The following is a 17,427-nucleotide window of genomic DNA, read 5'->3' on the forward strand; positions in this document are numbered from 1 at the left end:
TGTACAGATCCATATTTAAGTAGGGTAAGGTGAAAATTCTTATGCTAAGGATTTCCTTAGCATATAACTTTTTTAGCATATATGCTAAAGATATAAGATATATGCTAGCAAAATCTTATATGGTAAGATTCTGAAACAAGTCTTTCCATCTGAATTCCTTTAGGCGGGAAAAGGGGATGGCCAAAGGTTCTTTCTGAATCTTGTTTCTTAATAACCAGCTGAAAATCAATATCCCAAAAGCCACATATGTGGTGGCAAAAGCTTAGTGCCCTTCAGTATCTATTTTTATAATAGCCTTCTCATTAAGTTTAAGTAATAGCAGTTTTCCATTTGTAGTAGTAAATATAAGTTTTCCCTTTTAGATAAAAGTAAATTTCAAAGGGTTGATTTAAAGAAAAATACAACACATAGACAAAGCCAAAGGGGGTAGGATCGAGGGTGGGAGTTGGGGATGGGTGGGGCAGGGGGGAGTAGTGGGGGGAAAATGGAGATCACTGTACTTGAACAACAATACAAAAATAAAGAAAAATAAATAATAAAGGTAGTACTGAGATATGAAACATGAAGGCAATTGCAGATGATGGAAGAATAGGAGACCTTAAGAAACATTATTGTATATGCTATGCTTAAGTAAATTAATTTTTAAGATGTGTTTTTTGCCTTAGATACTTAGATACTTTCAACATAATGAAAGCGATAAGCCACATCTATAAATAATTCTAGGAAGAAACTGAATGTGTCAAGTGCTAAAACTGAGACCAGATAGACTGAGGTCAAAAATAGGTACCTTTCGGATAACTGGTACCATTGAAGAAAGTGCTAGAATATAGAGGGAGAAAATGAACTAAGAAATTTGCTTTTTCGCATTGGAAACAGCAGTAATTAATAAATGCAGCAGACAATGTATTCAAGTTCCATATGCTATGGACTTTCTGTTTCTACCTTTTGCCCTCTCAGTAACTCGGCAGTCATCCAGGGCCCCCCTTCTCCCTAACAACCTCACATTTAAAGATAGTGCAATAGAGGACTTAAGTAGTGGAGTGTTGAGCAACACTGAGTGGGGCCAAATTCCAGTTCCGATATTTACCCATTGTCTACTGTTAGTCATGCCACTTGATTTTTCCATGCCTTACATTTCTTTTTTGTAAAATGGGGATATTAATAGTACCTATATCATAAAGTCATAGTAAAGATTCAATACGTTAAATGGGGGAGGGGGAGGGGATAACAGGAGGAAAAGGGGAAGGGTCATCAGGTATAAAGGACCCATGGATAAAGCCAAAGGTGGGTAGGATCAAGGGTGGGAGGGGCAGGGGGAAATGGTGGGGAGAAAATGGAGACAGCTTTCCTTGAACAACAATAAGCATAAATAAACAAAACTAAGACAAGGAAATAACAGTACACAAAATGTAATGCAATAGTTCATTTTAGTTGTCCTGTAAAGCTTACAGTGAAAACTTTCACTACCAACAGCATTCTCTATTAAAATTCTCATGTGTAGGACTCATCAGAAATTTAACTTCCAATCCTTACTCAATCTTATACTCTACCTTTGAACTAAGCATAAATAAAAGGCCTTAAACAGACAAACAAAAAACCCCCACAACAACAAAAAAATGATGCTAGAGTTGGGCAGGGGATTGGAGGGAGGGACATTCCCTCCTATCCATTTCCGCTGAGGGTGGATTGTGGAGGATATTCTTAAAATAGCAAGGCACATCGAAATGGCATGTACTCTGAAGCCCACTTCCCTGGCTGGTTGGACGTAGGAGGCTGAGGCTCCCAGGCCAGGAAGAGACCACATGGCTTGGGGAGGTTCCTGGACTCCTCCCCTATGCTCCAGGGCCTGCCTAGAGTTCAGCAAAGGAGACAAAGGGAGGAGGCCTGGGCAGCAAAATGCTATCCCCCTGTTCCACAGGAGAGGCCTTGAACTGTCATGACCCAGACGTATCCTTCAGCCACCTGCATCTTTCTCCCAAGGACCATACTTTTAAAAAGGGGAAGGGAATTCTGAATGTGGCCTAGGGCCAGCCTGGCTAAGCAGAGGGTGGTGGTAGGGTGTTGTTTTTCTGATTCTGCCTTATTTGCCAGGGAATGGGTTTTGGGTCAGAAACACAGTTTAAACTGTGTTTATTTCAAACTGCATGCTTAAAATAAAAGATTCCTTTTTCCTTTCAAAAAAAGATTAAAGATGTTAAATGATTAAATGGGTAAAGCATTTATAACACTGTTTAGTTCACGGTACATGATCAACAAACATTGACCGTTACCGTCATCTCCAGTCAGTAAGTCCTAGCTATCTATCTCTGAAAAATCTTTTTGAATGCCTCCTACTTCTGTTGCTTTCGTTTAAGACTTTATGTTGTCACAATTGCAGTTGTGCCTTAACTAGTTATGCCTCTCCTCTCCTCCATCCCCTCTGTGTCGCTTGACTGCCTGACACATTCTTGCTTATTCTTAAACACTCAACTAAGGTATCACCTCTGTGAAACTTTCCCTGATTCCCTGCCTTAGCCCAGTTAAGGCTCTTCATGTGCATGAATATCACCTTGAGAATACTTCCACTATAGTATATCTCACATGGTATTGTGACAGTACTTGGTATTCCCTGGGCTGTGACCACTTTGAGGGGTGGGGAACTGGACTTACTCAGGTTTCAACTTCCAGCCTAAACAAAATGCTTGTTGCAAACTACGTGCTTACTAATTGTTTGGGTGGATGAATGAATGGCCTCTTCCTATAGAAAGCTTACAGTCTTCATGTTTGAAGTTGGGGTGAGCACATGTAAGGCTAAATAAAAACTATGTGTAAGGTTCTGGAAGAGTTTAGAAAAGAGGGGACTTAGTGAGTTTTAGAGAAATCAAATTAGTTTCAAAAAGGTAGAGCTTGATTTGGAATTTGAAGACAGACACAACTTGTCTGAACAGAGGAATGGCCACAATCTAGGCAAGGGGAATGTTTTATGAGGTGAATGTGGATGATGACAAAAGAAAAGCATCTAGCATCTCCAAAACAGAGAAGAGATCAGCTTAACCAGGGTGTGCTTAGTGGGGGGAGGCTGGGAGGTGGAGTGGTGGTGGGTGTGAGGAGGAGGTGTATGTTGAAACGTATAGCTAGTTCCCAAACTAGATGACAAGTGTTCTAAAGATTGATTTACAAATCATTTGTTCAGATATGACACACCATATACAAGATGGTGAAGTTTTAGGCTATGCCCCAAGTATTGTACTTAACCTACTAAATAGCTGATATGTCTATCCACAGACTGTACTAGCTTGAGCTCCAGGGGGTTAGAAAAGGCATGGTGGATTCTGGGCTAGAAGACACTGAGTGGTAGAAGTTGAGCTTTGTTGTTCTCCTATGACCCCTTCTACACCATTTTCTACATCAGTTTCCTTTTCTCTATCTCTAGATGTAGTTTCTTTATTCCCCAACCTCCCCCCAACTTCCTTCAAATAGCACCCCACCCAAGGTTATAAGGATTCCAAAACCCAGGTTCTCATCACCCGCCTTCTCCATTCCCTGAGGGCAACAGCTCTTTGCTATTTGCCAATGTGAGAATAAAGTGATAGTCACCTCCCCCTGGCAGCTGTACTTACAACTTTAACAAGCTTCTTTTTAGCTCAAATGAACCTGTAATTGCTGAAATTTCTGGCAATAGTACAAAGCAAACAATGAGAAGGGGGATAGAGGGAGGGAAGGGAGAGAGAGGGAGAGAGTGGAGGAAGGGGATAGATGGATAGATAGGGAGGGAGGAGGCAGAGAGAAAGTTCATTGTTGAGAGTGAGTTGGCATTGTAGGAAAAGATATTTTGGGAAAGCCTTTGCTGATTTCCCTTTCTATTCTACCTCCCTCTCCCCAAATTGTTTTTGTATAGTCCTCTCTTGAAACCACAGAAATAATAAGCTGCATTTTAAAAAATTATAGCTCCCATGGCAATTCTGGGCAAAGGGGTTCTGTGTTTTCTGATTGTGTGCAAATCTAGGATGGCCTATAATGTGAAATAGGGTTGAATAAATAAAGTGGGCTGGGGTTGAGGGGACCTGGAAAGTGGAGCCTACAAATACATCCACTGAAATAAGGAGTCACAGAAGGTTTTTGAAGATTTTATTTATTTATTTATTTTTAGAGAGAGGGGAAGGGAGAGAGAAAGGGAGGGAGAGAAACATTGATCAGTTGCCTCTTCCATGCCACCCAACTGGGGACCTGGCCCACAACCCAGGCATGTGCCCTGACTGGAATAGAACCACCCACCTTTTGCTTTGTGGGATGATGCCCAGCCCACTGGGCCACACCAGCCAGGGCTCACAGAAGGTTTTTGAATAGAATATTGAGACGATGAAGGCACTAAGGAAGGCATAATTAATTCCAAATTGTGGATCAGAAATGATGGGGTATTAAATTCACTCTTGGCTTGGTTAATACATACAGAATCCTGTTTTTTTGCTACTGTTTTTTTTCATTGTATGGGCACTTCTTCCTTTAATTGTTACTGTCTGCTTCCCTGGTTATCTGACTGTTCTTTGTGGCTTCTGAGCCAATCTTTCTTTTAGGATCCAGAAACCCAGAGGTTCTTTTTTTTTTTTTTTTTTTTTTTAACGATTCTTGTGTTTCCAACTAGCGCAAGGGACTTATACACTATGTTTCTGTGTCCTGATAGCAAAATTCAAGTCCAGTATTAGCAAAACATAGCTCCCTTTTATAAGCCACTTTACTTTTGTTTAAATAAAAACCACAGCCTTTCTACTTGTACCCTAGAATGTACTAGCTGCAGAAGCCTTCACCCCCTAAGCCACAGGTGGCAAACACAAGGCCCGAGGGCTGAATCCGGCCCTCCACCTTGTTTTATCTGGCTTGGCACCTTGTTTCTACCTGGTGGCAGCACCAAGCTCCTTGCCCCTAGTTAAGAAGCAGTTACATTTATATAGTCTTAAAATTACATTCGGCCCTTTGAAGGCAACTGCGAGGCTGATGTGGCCCCCGGTTAAAATGAGTTTGACACCCCTCCCCTAAGCATATGTGAAACCTTGTGAACAGGCTCTTCCCTATGGGCAACCCTGAAGCCTTTTATTCTTTATATTGTTCATTATATGATAATGTCCTTGACATTTCTACTGTGCCAGTTTATATAAAGGGGGAGGCCAGGAAATGGGGTCAGATAGGGATTTGAGACATCTCCTTAAGTTTAAATTGCATTTCTCATTGGAACAGAAGATTCATAGATCTTAAATCAAATATGTATATTTTTCTCAACTTTGTAAGTTACAGGGACTTCTTAGCATTGGGCCCTCCTGTGTTGATGTGTATATTTTCCTCTAGACTGCTCAGCATACCATTTGAGTTACTAGGTATTGGTGATATACAATGGCTTGCTTGGCTAAAGTCACTATTTTTTTTTTGTTCAATCTAGGGGAGCAGTTATTGTTACAATTGGATTCTGTGGTTAGTCCTTTATCATCACTAGTTACAATAACTTAATAGTATTTAACAGTCCAAAATATGCTTTTATTGTTTTCTATTAGCAGTCCATGGAAACAGTTGGTTTTAGGAGATGCCATTTCATATTTCACTGTTAACTGCTGACAAATTATTAAAATGCATTTCTTCAATTTCTAACTTTATGAATTCTACTGTTAGCAGCTTAGACTAACGATGATTGGCATTTCCCTTCCTTATTGTAGCTAAGTGTTTCCTTTGATCAGTTTAGCTTAGCAGTTACTTCAGCCCTCAGTTGTATATGAACTATTCTGGGTACCCCACTAGGCACACACCAGGCCCACCATACAAACATCAAAAGGAATCATTGAGGTATACTGTTTGTAATTATAATCTTTTATTTATTTCTTACCATTTACATCTTAGTTTAGGAAGGATAAAGCCCTTTAATGAATTCTTGTTTAATTACCTCTGAAAACTGTTTTAGTCCTGGAGGAGAGAACCTACCTCTACTGATTTGATTTCACCAAAATTGCCTCCTATATTTAGGGTTACTATGTGACAGGCATTAGTTAAGTGTAATAGAAACATAAGGGAGACCCAACCATAGCTCTCCTAAGTTTATAGTCTAGTTTATAGAAACAGTTACAATCCAAAGTGACAGGAGCTATAATATTTAAACTGCCATGGCAGTTTCGAAAACCTAGTATTAGAGTCTGCTAAGGGACATGAGAAGAGGTTTCATGAAAGAAGATGTGGTTGGACACTTAAGTATTACTAGAAATTTGCTTGGTAGACAAGGAAGGCAAGACATTCCAAGTGGAGAGAATGTCATATGTGAAACCACTGAGGCATGAGAGAATATGGAACCTTTAAGGTCCACGCCAAGAAATTGCTAATTGAGGGATACAAGGGAGCTCTGCAAATTGGCATCAGGAATGTACTTCTAGGTTAGGTGTAAGCTGATCATTCTGCAACTTTAATCATATAGCATTCTATATCTTTCGTAACTTACTCCTCCATTCCTCTGGCCATTTACTTCCTTAGGATCAGTGTGAAAAGATCATTCTTTTTTTTTCCTTTTTGGTGGTATTTAGGAGTCAAATTTGTGTTTTTCTCCCTAAAATAAATATTATTACCATATAAAGGTGACCAGTGAACACTGAATTAGGTGTCAGGGGACCTGGATCCTTGTTTTCCAGTTCTGTCAGCACCTATGTCACGAGCCAAATCATTTAATAACTGTCTTTTCACTAGTAAAATACAAATATTAACATCTGCATTGCCTACTTCAGGGTTAGGTGAAAATGAAAATGAGACTCTTAAAAATTAAAAAGTATAATAAACTGTTTTACTTGGAATTCTGCTGGCTGAGGCTATTGCCTGACATTTAAAACAAGTAAAAGACCTTGTGGAGTATCTGTATCAGAAAATCAGATTGGAAAGTAATAAAGAGAAATAGTCTAACTTCCTCATTAACTCCATATGTCTGCCCTTCTGTCTGTGGAATGTTATTTAGGTTATTTCTATGTTTTGAAATTTACATGATAAAAATTTCTTCTTCCCAATGGTCTGTCATGTGTATCTTAGGTTAGTAAAATGAGCTGATATGTTTTATACTCAACCTTGAAAAATTTACATCTATTAGGTAGTTTGAATTACTCATGAATTACCCTTAATCATGTGTGTTACCTTATAGTGGTATGACCTGAGTTTTGTTACATTTTAGGGAAATGTAAGAAGGTTATGATTTGTTCAAATAGAAATGAGAGGTTATATAACTGTGACTTTCTACTTCCTTTGCCATTTTTCCTAATCCGATGACAATACAGGCAGAGTTATTAGTAACAGGAAAAGGCCCTTCAATTCATTTCCTTCCCTTTGATCCCATCTTTCCCATTAGATTGAATGGTAATACTAGTGGAATCTGGTAATTCACCTGAAATATGAACATCTGGGATGTAGGAATATAAGCAATTGCTTCCAGTATAAATACCTCTGACCAAACCTTCTTTAGATCAATATTTCTGAAAACCTAGCATCCAAGGATATTTCTGCGTGATAGAGAACTCTATAAACCACTTAACTCATCGTGCTCTGAGCCCTCTTACCTACGCCAGAAAAAAGGAGAAGACTTCTGCTGTGGATGAGATAACATGATCATGGTATTTTACATGGAATGTAAATGAATTATTTATACTAGATTAATATAGACCCTGTCATCAAAATTGCTAATAATATGAGACTTACTGTGAATTACCAGGAGGTAGTTATTCCCATCTTGTTTCCTCGTACAACTTCTAGATGAACTAGTTGCATAAAATGCCTGTTCTAGTTCAAAGTGTAGTACAGAATGATTATTACTTTTTCTGCCAGGACTCAGGTAACTACTCTGGTGATTGTTCTGTTTTACACAAATCTAAATGATGAAATAGTCTGGTTTATTTTCTCTTTGTTCTGAAAGCTATTGTACCATTGACACATGGCTTAGAAACATTCTTCTGAAGACTCAGCAGATTAAATCATTTTTGTATCCCATAAGTAGTACTCCCCTTTTTTGAAGGTTTCTTGAGAAAAATGTGGCACATATCCAAAATTACATTCTTTATTTTTATTTGTATTTGAATATTTTCCTTAAAAGTTAATGGAAAGGAAAGTGGTCAGTTTTTGCACTCAATAAACAAAAAGGAACGTGTAGACAGCTTTTATCTGGGGTATTTTTAAGTCATTGAGAGAATGTTTTCTGGTATCAACTGCTTTTTAAAATTATTGGCAGAATCCTCTTAACTCTTTAACATTAAGTGGTTGAATAGATGAAAAGTTTTTTTTTAATTGTCTACATAAAAGAAAGCATCATGGTTTTTGCATCATCGCATAAATCTAAGACATTATGCATGCATAAAAAGGATGAGACAAAGCTGAATGCTAAATGCAACTGTCAAGAAAAGCTTGTCTGGGTATTTGACACTGAGCATAATGGGGTGTGGTTCCACAGGGAGAGAACACTAAATATTTACACCCCAGGATATGTTTCTATGGTAAATCTTCTTGTCCTAGATTATTCTCCCAGTTAACACTATTCCCCGCCGCTTTTTAAATGCATCCCCTTTTTACACTTGGATTTTCTCCCTTAATAATACTGTGGGGGAGGAACAAACTTTCCTTTACCCTTAAGGTTCTTTAGGCTGGTCTAATAATCAAATAGACATAAGAGATTAGCAAGAGAAAATAACCAAATTTAATACATACATATGTATGGAACCACACATACATGCGAGTCAGAGACCCCACATGCAGGAGAGAGTCAGAGACAGAAAGGGAAAGTGAGGTATTTAAGACAGTTTGAGCCAGGGTTGGGGTAATGTACCTTAGCAGGGGTGTCAAACTCATTTTTACCAAGGGCCACATCAGCCTCGCAGTTGCCTTCCAAGGGCTGAATGTAATTTCAACTCCTTAAGAGTTAAGGACTAGTTACATTTATACAGTCCTGAAATTACATTCGGCCCTTGGAAGGCAACTGCGAGGCTGATGGGACCCCCGGTGAAAATGAGTTTGACACCTCTGCCTTAGGGCTTCAGAAAGTAATTATACAGGGAGAGCACGTGTTCAGTAATTCGTAGTTTGCCCTGCCATATTGATAGGTAAAAATCATTTCAGGTGATAACTCTTATCACGAGCCAGGCTCCTAGTTTAAGTTATTTTAGATAGTCAAGGAGAGAGCAGAAGTTTCTCTCCAGCCCACAGGGTCTTCGTTGCCCCTAGCTCACAATAATGTACACACCACTGAGGCATATCTTGGGGTGGCTCATTCTGAACCCGTACAATTCCGTATGAGGTTCTAAGCCTTCTGGTTCTAATCCCCTATTCTGACTCTCTCGTCTCTTTCTGTGGTCTTTATGAATTCTTTGTGTTTATTGCATGGACCTTCAGGTGAATTCTCTTGGTTTACTGAAAGTACTAAAACACAACCACAGTCCACCACCCTCATAGCTTTTCCCCTACAAAGGTCATAGCTCCATCATTCCACTATTTTGTTGGTATCCCTTTCCCATCATTTCTTTAGAACTTTGGAACCAGAGCAATGTTGCATAGCAATGCAGAGTTGGTGCCCAATACAGATCCAGTTCTTTTCACAATTCATATCCTTTCATTTTCAGACTTGAGAGTGGTGAAGGCAGTTACTGACATTAGTGTGTACTGTGAAGTCTGGGGAGGTGTGCTTTTTAGGCCACTTGCCCTCAGGTTCTGACTTTTGCCTTAGTATCATCTCCCTAACCATCCTTTTTCACTTTATAGGCAAATGGCCAAAAAGGTTTCTTGAATATTGTACACTAAACATTAGGAAGAATGCATGGTTTAATGAAGGAACACTTAAAAACTATAGACTCAAATTACAATGGAAAAGAATAGAATTCAAGCTGGCTCTGGAGGAATGTGTTGAGTTTAGAAAAGTGAAGAGATTTCATTCAGGAGGACCTCTGGAGCAAAAGTGAGAAAGGACAAAGCAAGCTTTGAGATATAGAATGGGAAGTTGGTGTTAGGGGATACTAGACAGTGAATTGATTGTAAGACTAGATTGGCCAGCTTGTAGTGAGTTCTTAGTGCTGGGCATAGTTGCTTGATTAATTCCTTGCATGATCAGTTAGTCAGCAAATGGCTTCTCACAACTCATAGAATAAAATCCAAGCCTCTTTACTGGCATGTATGGTCTTCTTCTGTCTACCTTAAAATCCACCACCTCAGTGCTACGTACCCTAACCTCCTTCCAGTCATATTGACGACTTCCCTAATTTCCCAGCATGTTGCACTCCCTCAAATCTCCACTAAAGCTTCTATACCATATTTTGTGTTGTACATATCTTAGTACATGTCTGTTTTCTTATTCAACTGGAGCTTCCTGAGAGCAAGGAGTTGTGTTTCATTCTCCTTCACATCCATACCATCTCACAAGAGTAGCCACCTAACATGTAGCAAATGCTTAACAAATATGTATTGAATATTTACTTTACATCAGTATAGTTATACTTTAAGAGAGACATCTAAAAGCAATGTGACTGATATATTTAAGATGAGGATTCAGTTATAGGTATTTTTTGAAGTAGCTCATTTGTTTAAAACAACAAAGAAGTATTAGAGGGTAGATTCCTAGAAAATCAATAAAGAATATAGGATAGGACTTAATAACTAGCTACTAGGAGCTCTAGAGAATGAAGAGTTAAAGATAATAAAGATTTAAGGTTACTTTCAGGTAAACATGTATTTTTGTAAGTCAGATCTCCTGGTATTAGTATCTATCTCCTCATCCTACCTCTGCTCCAAAGATGAACACTGTTCCCATTCAATGTTGTGGAGCTAAGCTCAAGGTTCATATGGTTCTGATCTTCATATATGATCAGGAATTAAGATATGGAATATAAATAGTTCAACCATGCTGACTACAATTTCCTATGAAGGGAAGGTGTGTGTAGTGCATAGATTTTTGAATATATAAAGTGTTTCTGCTTTTGGGGACTACAGCTGAAGTGCTATACCAGGCAGATGCACTGGGGTGCGCTACTATGTAGCAGAGCCTAGCTGCATCACAGCTCTTAACTTTAAAACTCCAGAGAATTTGATGAGAGAGGGATCCACAAGAACATGACAAATGATGAGAGTTCAAACCTTAAGAGAAAAATGGGCTTATTGGTAAGATACCTTTCTCTTTCTTTATTTACTGCTGTTACTTATTCATTAAAATAGCCAGCCTGTTGTTTTCATGTGTGGCTGTGAAGCGGTGTACAAAAATCAATTTTATATGTATTGTAGAATTCAGGAGACATATTGGTAACCATGCAAAAATCATAGGAGGCATATATAAAGCTTGAATTTAAAAAAATCATGAAGGAAATTTTACTTTATTTTAGGCTGTGGTATAACTTTCTTTATATAGCTTAAATATAATACAAGTTTAGAAATACACACACACACACACATATATGTATGTATTTTAAAAGTTAAAATAAAGGACAGTGACTTGTATAGATGCATAATTTCACTCAGTTACCAGAAGGTGGCACACCAGATTCTTCTTAAATACACAAAAGAAAGGAATAATATTAATAGGAATATGAAATAAGCTGTATTTAAAGATACTTTAATGTATTTTAAGCAAAAAATATGTAATTGTTATTTGCATGGTGGGGCTTAGTGTTAAAACATGACAAATATGAATTTAACCCATTGTACTTTTTATGATTAAAAAATAATTTTAATGTGTATTACATTAGTAGACTTTGAAATACTGTTATCATTAGGGAGGTGCTGTTTTGAATTTACTATTTAAAAAGGAAATGAAATACTTGCTCCCTACCTTTTGCATAAGAAGTCATTAGATTGAGGGTATTGCATAAGTTCTCTGCCAAGGTCTTTCTAAAGATACTATTAGGCTATGACTTTGATTTAGTTGTGCCTTTAATAATGCAATAGTGCCTTCTGAGATGACCCAGAAAAAAGCCAAAACTTTATTTTTAAGACGAAGTTAGATAAGGGTAATGCCTAGTAATGTTTACCTTCTATAAGCTAAAAACAACATAAATGAAATAAATGTAAATAAATTCAATTTTGTGTTAGAGCTTCTCAAACACCTGCCAGCTTACTTTATTTTTTAAAGAGAGTTGAATGCATATACTGCGATGCTTGTGTAGTAGTCTCTATTTTTAAAACTGCATTCCTGAGGCAGTACCAGTGTATGTTCACTGTTGCCTTTTGTGTTAGCCCAAAGGAGACAGACATGTAACAGAACTTCACAGAAACAAAATCTCCTGTTTGGAGACAGTACATCTATTTCTTTGTTTTTATTAATTGCAACCAGTATGAAAATAAGAAAACTGGTAGTGAATGAACATAGGAGAACATTATCCATCTGTTCTCTGAAAGCTTGTAATGTGTGTTGTGTTTAGGTTTTTAATGGAAAAACAATATATCAGCAAAGAATTGAACTTTAAGCTAGAAAATGACAAAGCATTCCAAGGCCGACTATATATTTAATGGAAAAGTGTTTCCTTGTGTTCACATTTGGCTAGTGTAGTCTTTTAGATCAGTTGCCAATAAATGTTGTATTTAATGTCAATCTTTATTCTGGACTTTCTAAAACATTAAGAGAGCTTCTAAAAACAAATAGAATTTTATGGCTTTGTAGCTAAGGTTTTTACAGCATTAATTTAGATATTTTTAAAGGTTCTGTGTGGTCTTAACTGTTCAAGATTTATAAACGTGATTTATTAATTTACAGCTAAAATATTTTCAGAGTATGTTTTGAAAAATGTAAACAAAATACAATATAGCCACAATTAACCAGATTTTTTTGCACTCCACTTTCAGGAGACGGAGGCAATTGTCTTTAAAACAAGCCGATTTCAAGGACATATTCAAAAAATCAACTTCAGGGTATGTCCAAGGGTCTGCATTTTCCTTTACTTTTTTGTCAGTGAGAATTTATTTTCATAAAAAAGACCCTGAGATACTAGAAGACATTCAGTCATTAAGGAAACTTACAATAATGTCTAAGGCACTGTGTTTCTTAAGACAAGAATGATAAATTATTCTGTTAAAAAGCACCACGTGTCATTGTATTATGGTTTGTATTTACCAATGTGCTTTCACAAATACAAGTTCAGTTGGTTTTCATGACATTGCTGGGAATCTGGCAAGAAAAGTGGCAGCTTCCCTATCTTAGGGGTGAGGGAAGACAACACCTGAAGTCACAAAGCTAGCTAGTGACAAAGCTGTAGCCAGGCCACAGGTGCCTAACTCTCTCCTCTTCTGTATCCTTCCTCATCGGAAAAGTCTGAAAAAAGTTTTTAACTTTTCAATCTATATTGTACATCGGTGTAATTGATAATACCGTTGTCTCCTAATTGCTGTACTTCACAATTTCGTGTTTTGCACCCGTCTGCTTCTGTGCCTATCAGCCAGATGGAGACCTTGCTTTCAGACTCTCCCAGATCTCAAAGGATCTGGAGTGTGGAAAGACAAGGTAATGGCTGTGGACAGTGCAGATTGACAGTGGTGAGCAACCAATGCTGATATGATGAGGAAGGCAAGGGACTGAGAGAGAACACATTCTCGCTATAGCTGAGGTTATCTTGAGTGGGGGTTAACGACCTTGATTTTAAAGCAGTGTTCCTCTAAGTTTAATAGACTAGGCATGAAAATCAGTTGGAGTACTTGTTTAAAATTGAGACTACTGGGCCCCACCCCTAGACTTCTACAGACTTCTACATTTAAATATTCACACTACATGATTCGTTTTTTAAAGTTTGTATTTATTTTTTAGAGAGAGGGGAAGGGAGGGAGAAAGAGAGGGAGAGAAACATTGGTGTGCAAGAGAAACATCAATCGGTTGCCTCTCACAAGGCCCACAACCCAGGCATGTGTCCTGACCTGGAATTGAACTGTTGACCTTTTGGTTCACAGACTGGCACTCAACCCACTGAGCCACACCAGCCAGGGCCCCACATGATTCTTATGCATACTTTAGTTTGAGAGCATCTGCCTTCAAGGTAGAGGATGTTTCTCTTGGTATATGTATTGGAATGTAAAGAAAAGAGCCACTTTTCTCTCAGTAGCATCAGTATTCCTCGTCAAAACATACGGGGGCAGGAGTCAGGCCAGGGTGAGGAATGACAGATATTACTTGCACATTGCTATATCTATGTCTGGGGTATAGCACAGTAGCTATTGTTCATTATGGTGACCATGGGATATTTTTAAAAGGCTTGTGTCTGTTTGAGTCTTGAAGAAGGTAAAGGGAGGAAAGATTTCTACCAAAAGGTGAAAAATAAATGAGTTGTGATATTTTGAGTTAACTATCCCAGATTTAAATTTAATTTAAAAAATGGCTAGAAAACTATGCTATCCAGGATTTTGGATAGTTATGGCTTACTATAGTAGTATATGTATGCTTACTCATGTTTTGTATTTGAATATGCAGTCTGCCTGATTAGATTGCAAGGGATTTGTGGCCAGGGAACATTGTCTACTTGTAACGTCTAGCAAAGTCGTAATTTTTCAGTACTTACTGATGATTGAACTAATTCAGTGCACATGTCTTCTCTACATGTTTTGGGCTAGGCATAGTGAGTTGATTGATTTTGGTGTTTGTCAAGTTCAAGGAATCTACTATCTTACATTGTCAGTAAAGCCTAATATACTGGAGGTCTCAGGTTAAACAAACGTGTTTTAGTTGACAAATACAAAAACAGGGTCCTAATCAATCAATTTGCTAATGCTTGTTACCTGTTTAGAGTATCAATTTAAGCTTGATTCTGCTGCCTCTTCACTCTTTGGAACACAATTTATGTTCTGTGCTTTACAAACCTGAATCACAAAAATTGGTAATTCTGGAAATCCAAAAACATAGATATTTTCATTCACTGAACAAATATTATCACAGGAATTTAAACAAAATGGCCAGATACCGTAGTGGAAGACACACAAAAATGCTCAACAGTGTCTCTTACTTAGATTAAGCTGAATAAAGAATGAATGAATAAATACATGCTAGATAAAGGGAAGGTGTATTTTACTTAAGTGTTATGTAGCTTCAGAATTCCAAGTGAAATAACTGACTATTTAAGATATATTTGATTTTGAAGACATAAAGTGATTGGTTCTGAACTTACTGGTTGAAGTAGACTTAAAAAGATAGTCAGGAAACCAAAATTTAAATTGCATCTAGCTTAAACCTAGGGTCAATCTAGAAGATGGACTGGATTTTTATTCCCTTGTATCAAAGTCATACTTACTGTAGTCAGTAATAGAACATGAAATAAAGGAAAATAAGTGATTGCCCCCCATTGGACAACCATTGCATCCAAGTAAAGAAGTTAGACATAACTCAGACATAAAGTTGTGATTAGTTTTTAACACAGGGACACTTTATATAACATGAGTTAATGATGTCTTAGAACATAGATTATCATTGAATTACTAAATATGTTTTTCAGGTATAGCAATTTGAAATTATACACTTTTTGGCTAGCTTCTATAATTTAGACTTACCACCATATATTTGACATGTTTCAGTGTAACTGTTTCTATACCTCCCTCTTTTTAAGGGAAAAAAATTATAACTTAAAATCACCCAAGAGAAGAATTCTAAATGAGAAAATGAGAAGGATCTCAAAATAGTCATGAAAATAGAAGTGTTGAACTGGTTGCTAAATCTCTTGGGTCTCGCCATAGTACGCAAACACCTTTAGGAAAACTGTTGAGCCCTGGGTTATGGCATTGTGTCACAAGGTTCAAGTTTGAAGTTGACTCATCTTTGGAGTTTAATATTTTTTCATTCATTATATAGTGGAAACCTTTTATTTTTAGTCAACAATAGTTTCTACAGGAAATTTAAAGTTTTCATGGATAGGCTTGGCAAGTGGTAAAAACAAAATTAAAGCAATTGAATATGAAGGGCCCCTTTCAATGGAAACTTTAAATAGTGTTGTATAATCTTAACGAATTGTTAGGATCAGCTTTCCATGAAAGTGTTTGCTTCTACTTCGCAAAACATTATTGTGATTGCTCTATAAGCATTTGAAATCAAGATTTACAAATACAAAGAGGGAGAAAGAGACAGGAAGACTAGGTAATCTTCTAGATCTCCTTTTTAGCTATAACATTTATGGTGCAGATTTGAATGTTATAATTTCTCTTTGGCTGAGAAGGTATAAATATAACTTTAAAAAATAATAGCATTACTTTATTTTACTTGGGATATTGACGACAATGTCATATATTATTCTAAAGGTCTTTTGGTAACTCAGATTTTTATACAAGTATAGGTATTTCTGAAAGAATGTAGAATATAGGAAAGATTACTTTCTTTAACTGGCATGCCTTTTGAGATTGGATATGTGATGTACTTATTATTAAAAAATCTTTCAACCATTATAGATAAAGAGCATTAGAATTTATTTAGTCATCAAAATAGATCAGAATTTACAAAAATTACAATTGTCATATTGCTTACTACGTTGTCTTCATGCAACTTCTGTAGTTTTGCTTCTATATCTGATGCCACCAAAATTAAAACAAAGTCAGACACTATTTGAAAAGCTTTATGTCAATGTATTTTTTAGTTATAGAGCTACATTCTTAACTTTTCTTTCAGTAATACTGTACAACTTATATGGCTTTTTATTTTGATAAGTTTGCAGATTTAATGTACAAAAACTTCAGAAAATCTAACAATGGCTTGCATATTTTGTTTTAAGCAGATACTTAGGAAGTTGCTGAAAAAGGAGATTTTTCATTAGAGCAATCCATCATTACTATAGTGATGCATTTATTTCATTAAGAAAGCATGTGTTTTGGGTGATTTTTGTCAACACATACTTATTTTTAACAAGTTAATGTGTATATTTTCTTCATTGTAAAGATGTATAGCCTAAAATTGTCAAATCAACAGATGAGCATTTCTTTTACCAGAACCCTGCTTTTAGTAACAGCAGAATCAATAACAACATTTAAAAAACCTTCCATGATATACCCTATCTTCAACACAATTCTTATTTAATCACTCCTCTGCTTATAAACTTTTTTACAATTTACTCAACAAGTATTTATTATGTGCTTTCCAATGTGCCAGGAATAGTGCTGGATAGGAAGATGGATTCAGGGATTCCTTTTGGAAGGAGGAGCAAGAATTTGGGGAGGGCATTTCAAGCAGATGAAGTAGTGTGACTGGAGCACAGGGTGTGGTAACAGTCTAGCCTCTTATTCAAGCACTGGATGCATTATCCCTATTGGTCATGATAAACTCTCTAAGTTGCATTCTTCAATTTAAAAATGTTCATTCAAATTCATGTTTGTAAATAGTTTACATTTAAAAATCATTGGTTTCCACTACAACTCCTAATACAAACACACACCTTGGTTTGGAACTTAAAGCATTTTTTAATAAATGGGAATACTTAAGAATTGATTTTTTTTTTATGTATGTCAAAGATGCACAAA

The 17,427-nt window shown here is 36.9% G+C and overlaps 1 protein-coding gene across 2 annotated transcripts in view; it reads left to right on the plus strand.

The window, feature by feature from the left end:
- KLHL13 (kelch like family member 13) overlaps positions 1 to 17,427 on the plus strand; it is a 231,474-nt gene that overhangs the window by 112,317 nt on the left and 101,730 nt on the right. Inside the window, exon 3 of one of the 2 annotated variants that reach the window (XM_045194378.3) lies at positions 12,796 to 12,861. The exons of the other annotated variant lie outside the window; for it this stretch is intronic. Within the exon in view, the coding sequence (XP_045050313.2) occupies positions 12,796 to 12,861 (66 nt within the window). The remainder of the gene's footprint in view (positions 1 to 12,795; positions 12,862 to 17,427) is intronic. 2 annotated transcript variants of the gene reach the window in all.

The sequence above is a fragment of the Desmodus rotundus genome, chromosome X (genome assembly GCF_022682495.2).
Source record: "Desmodus rotundus isolate HL8 chromosome X, HLdesRot8A.1, whole genome shotgun sequence".
Lineage (NCBI taxonomy): Eukaryota > Metazoa > Chordata > Mammalia > Chiroptera > Phyllostomidae > Desmodus > Desmodus rotundus.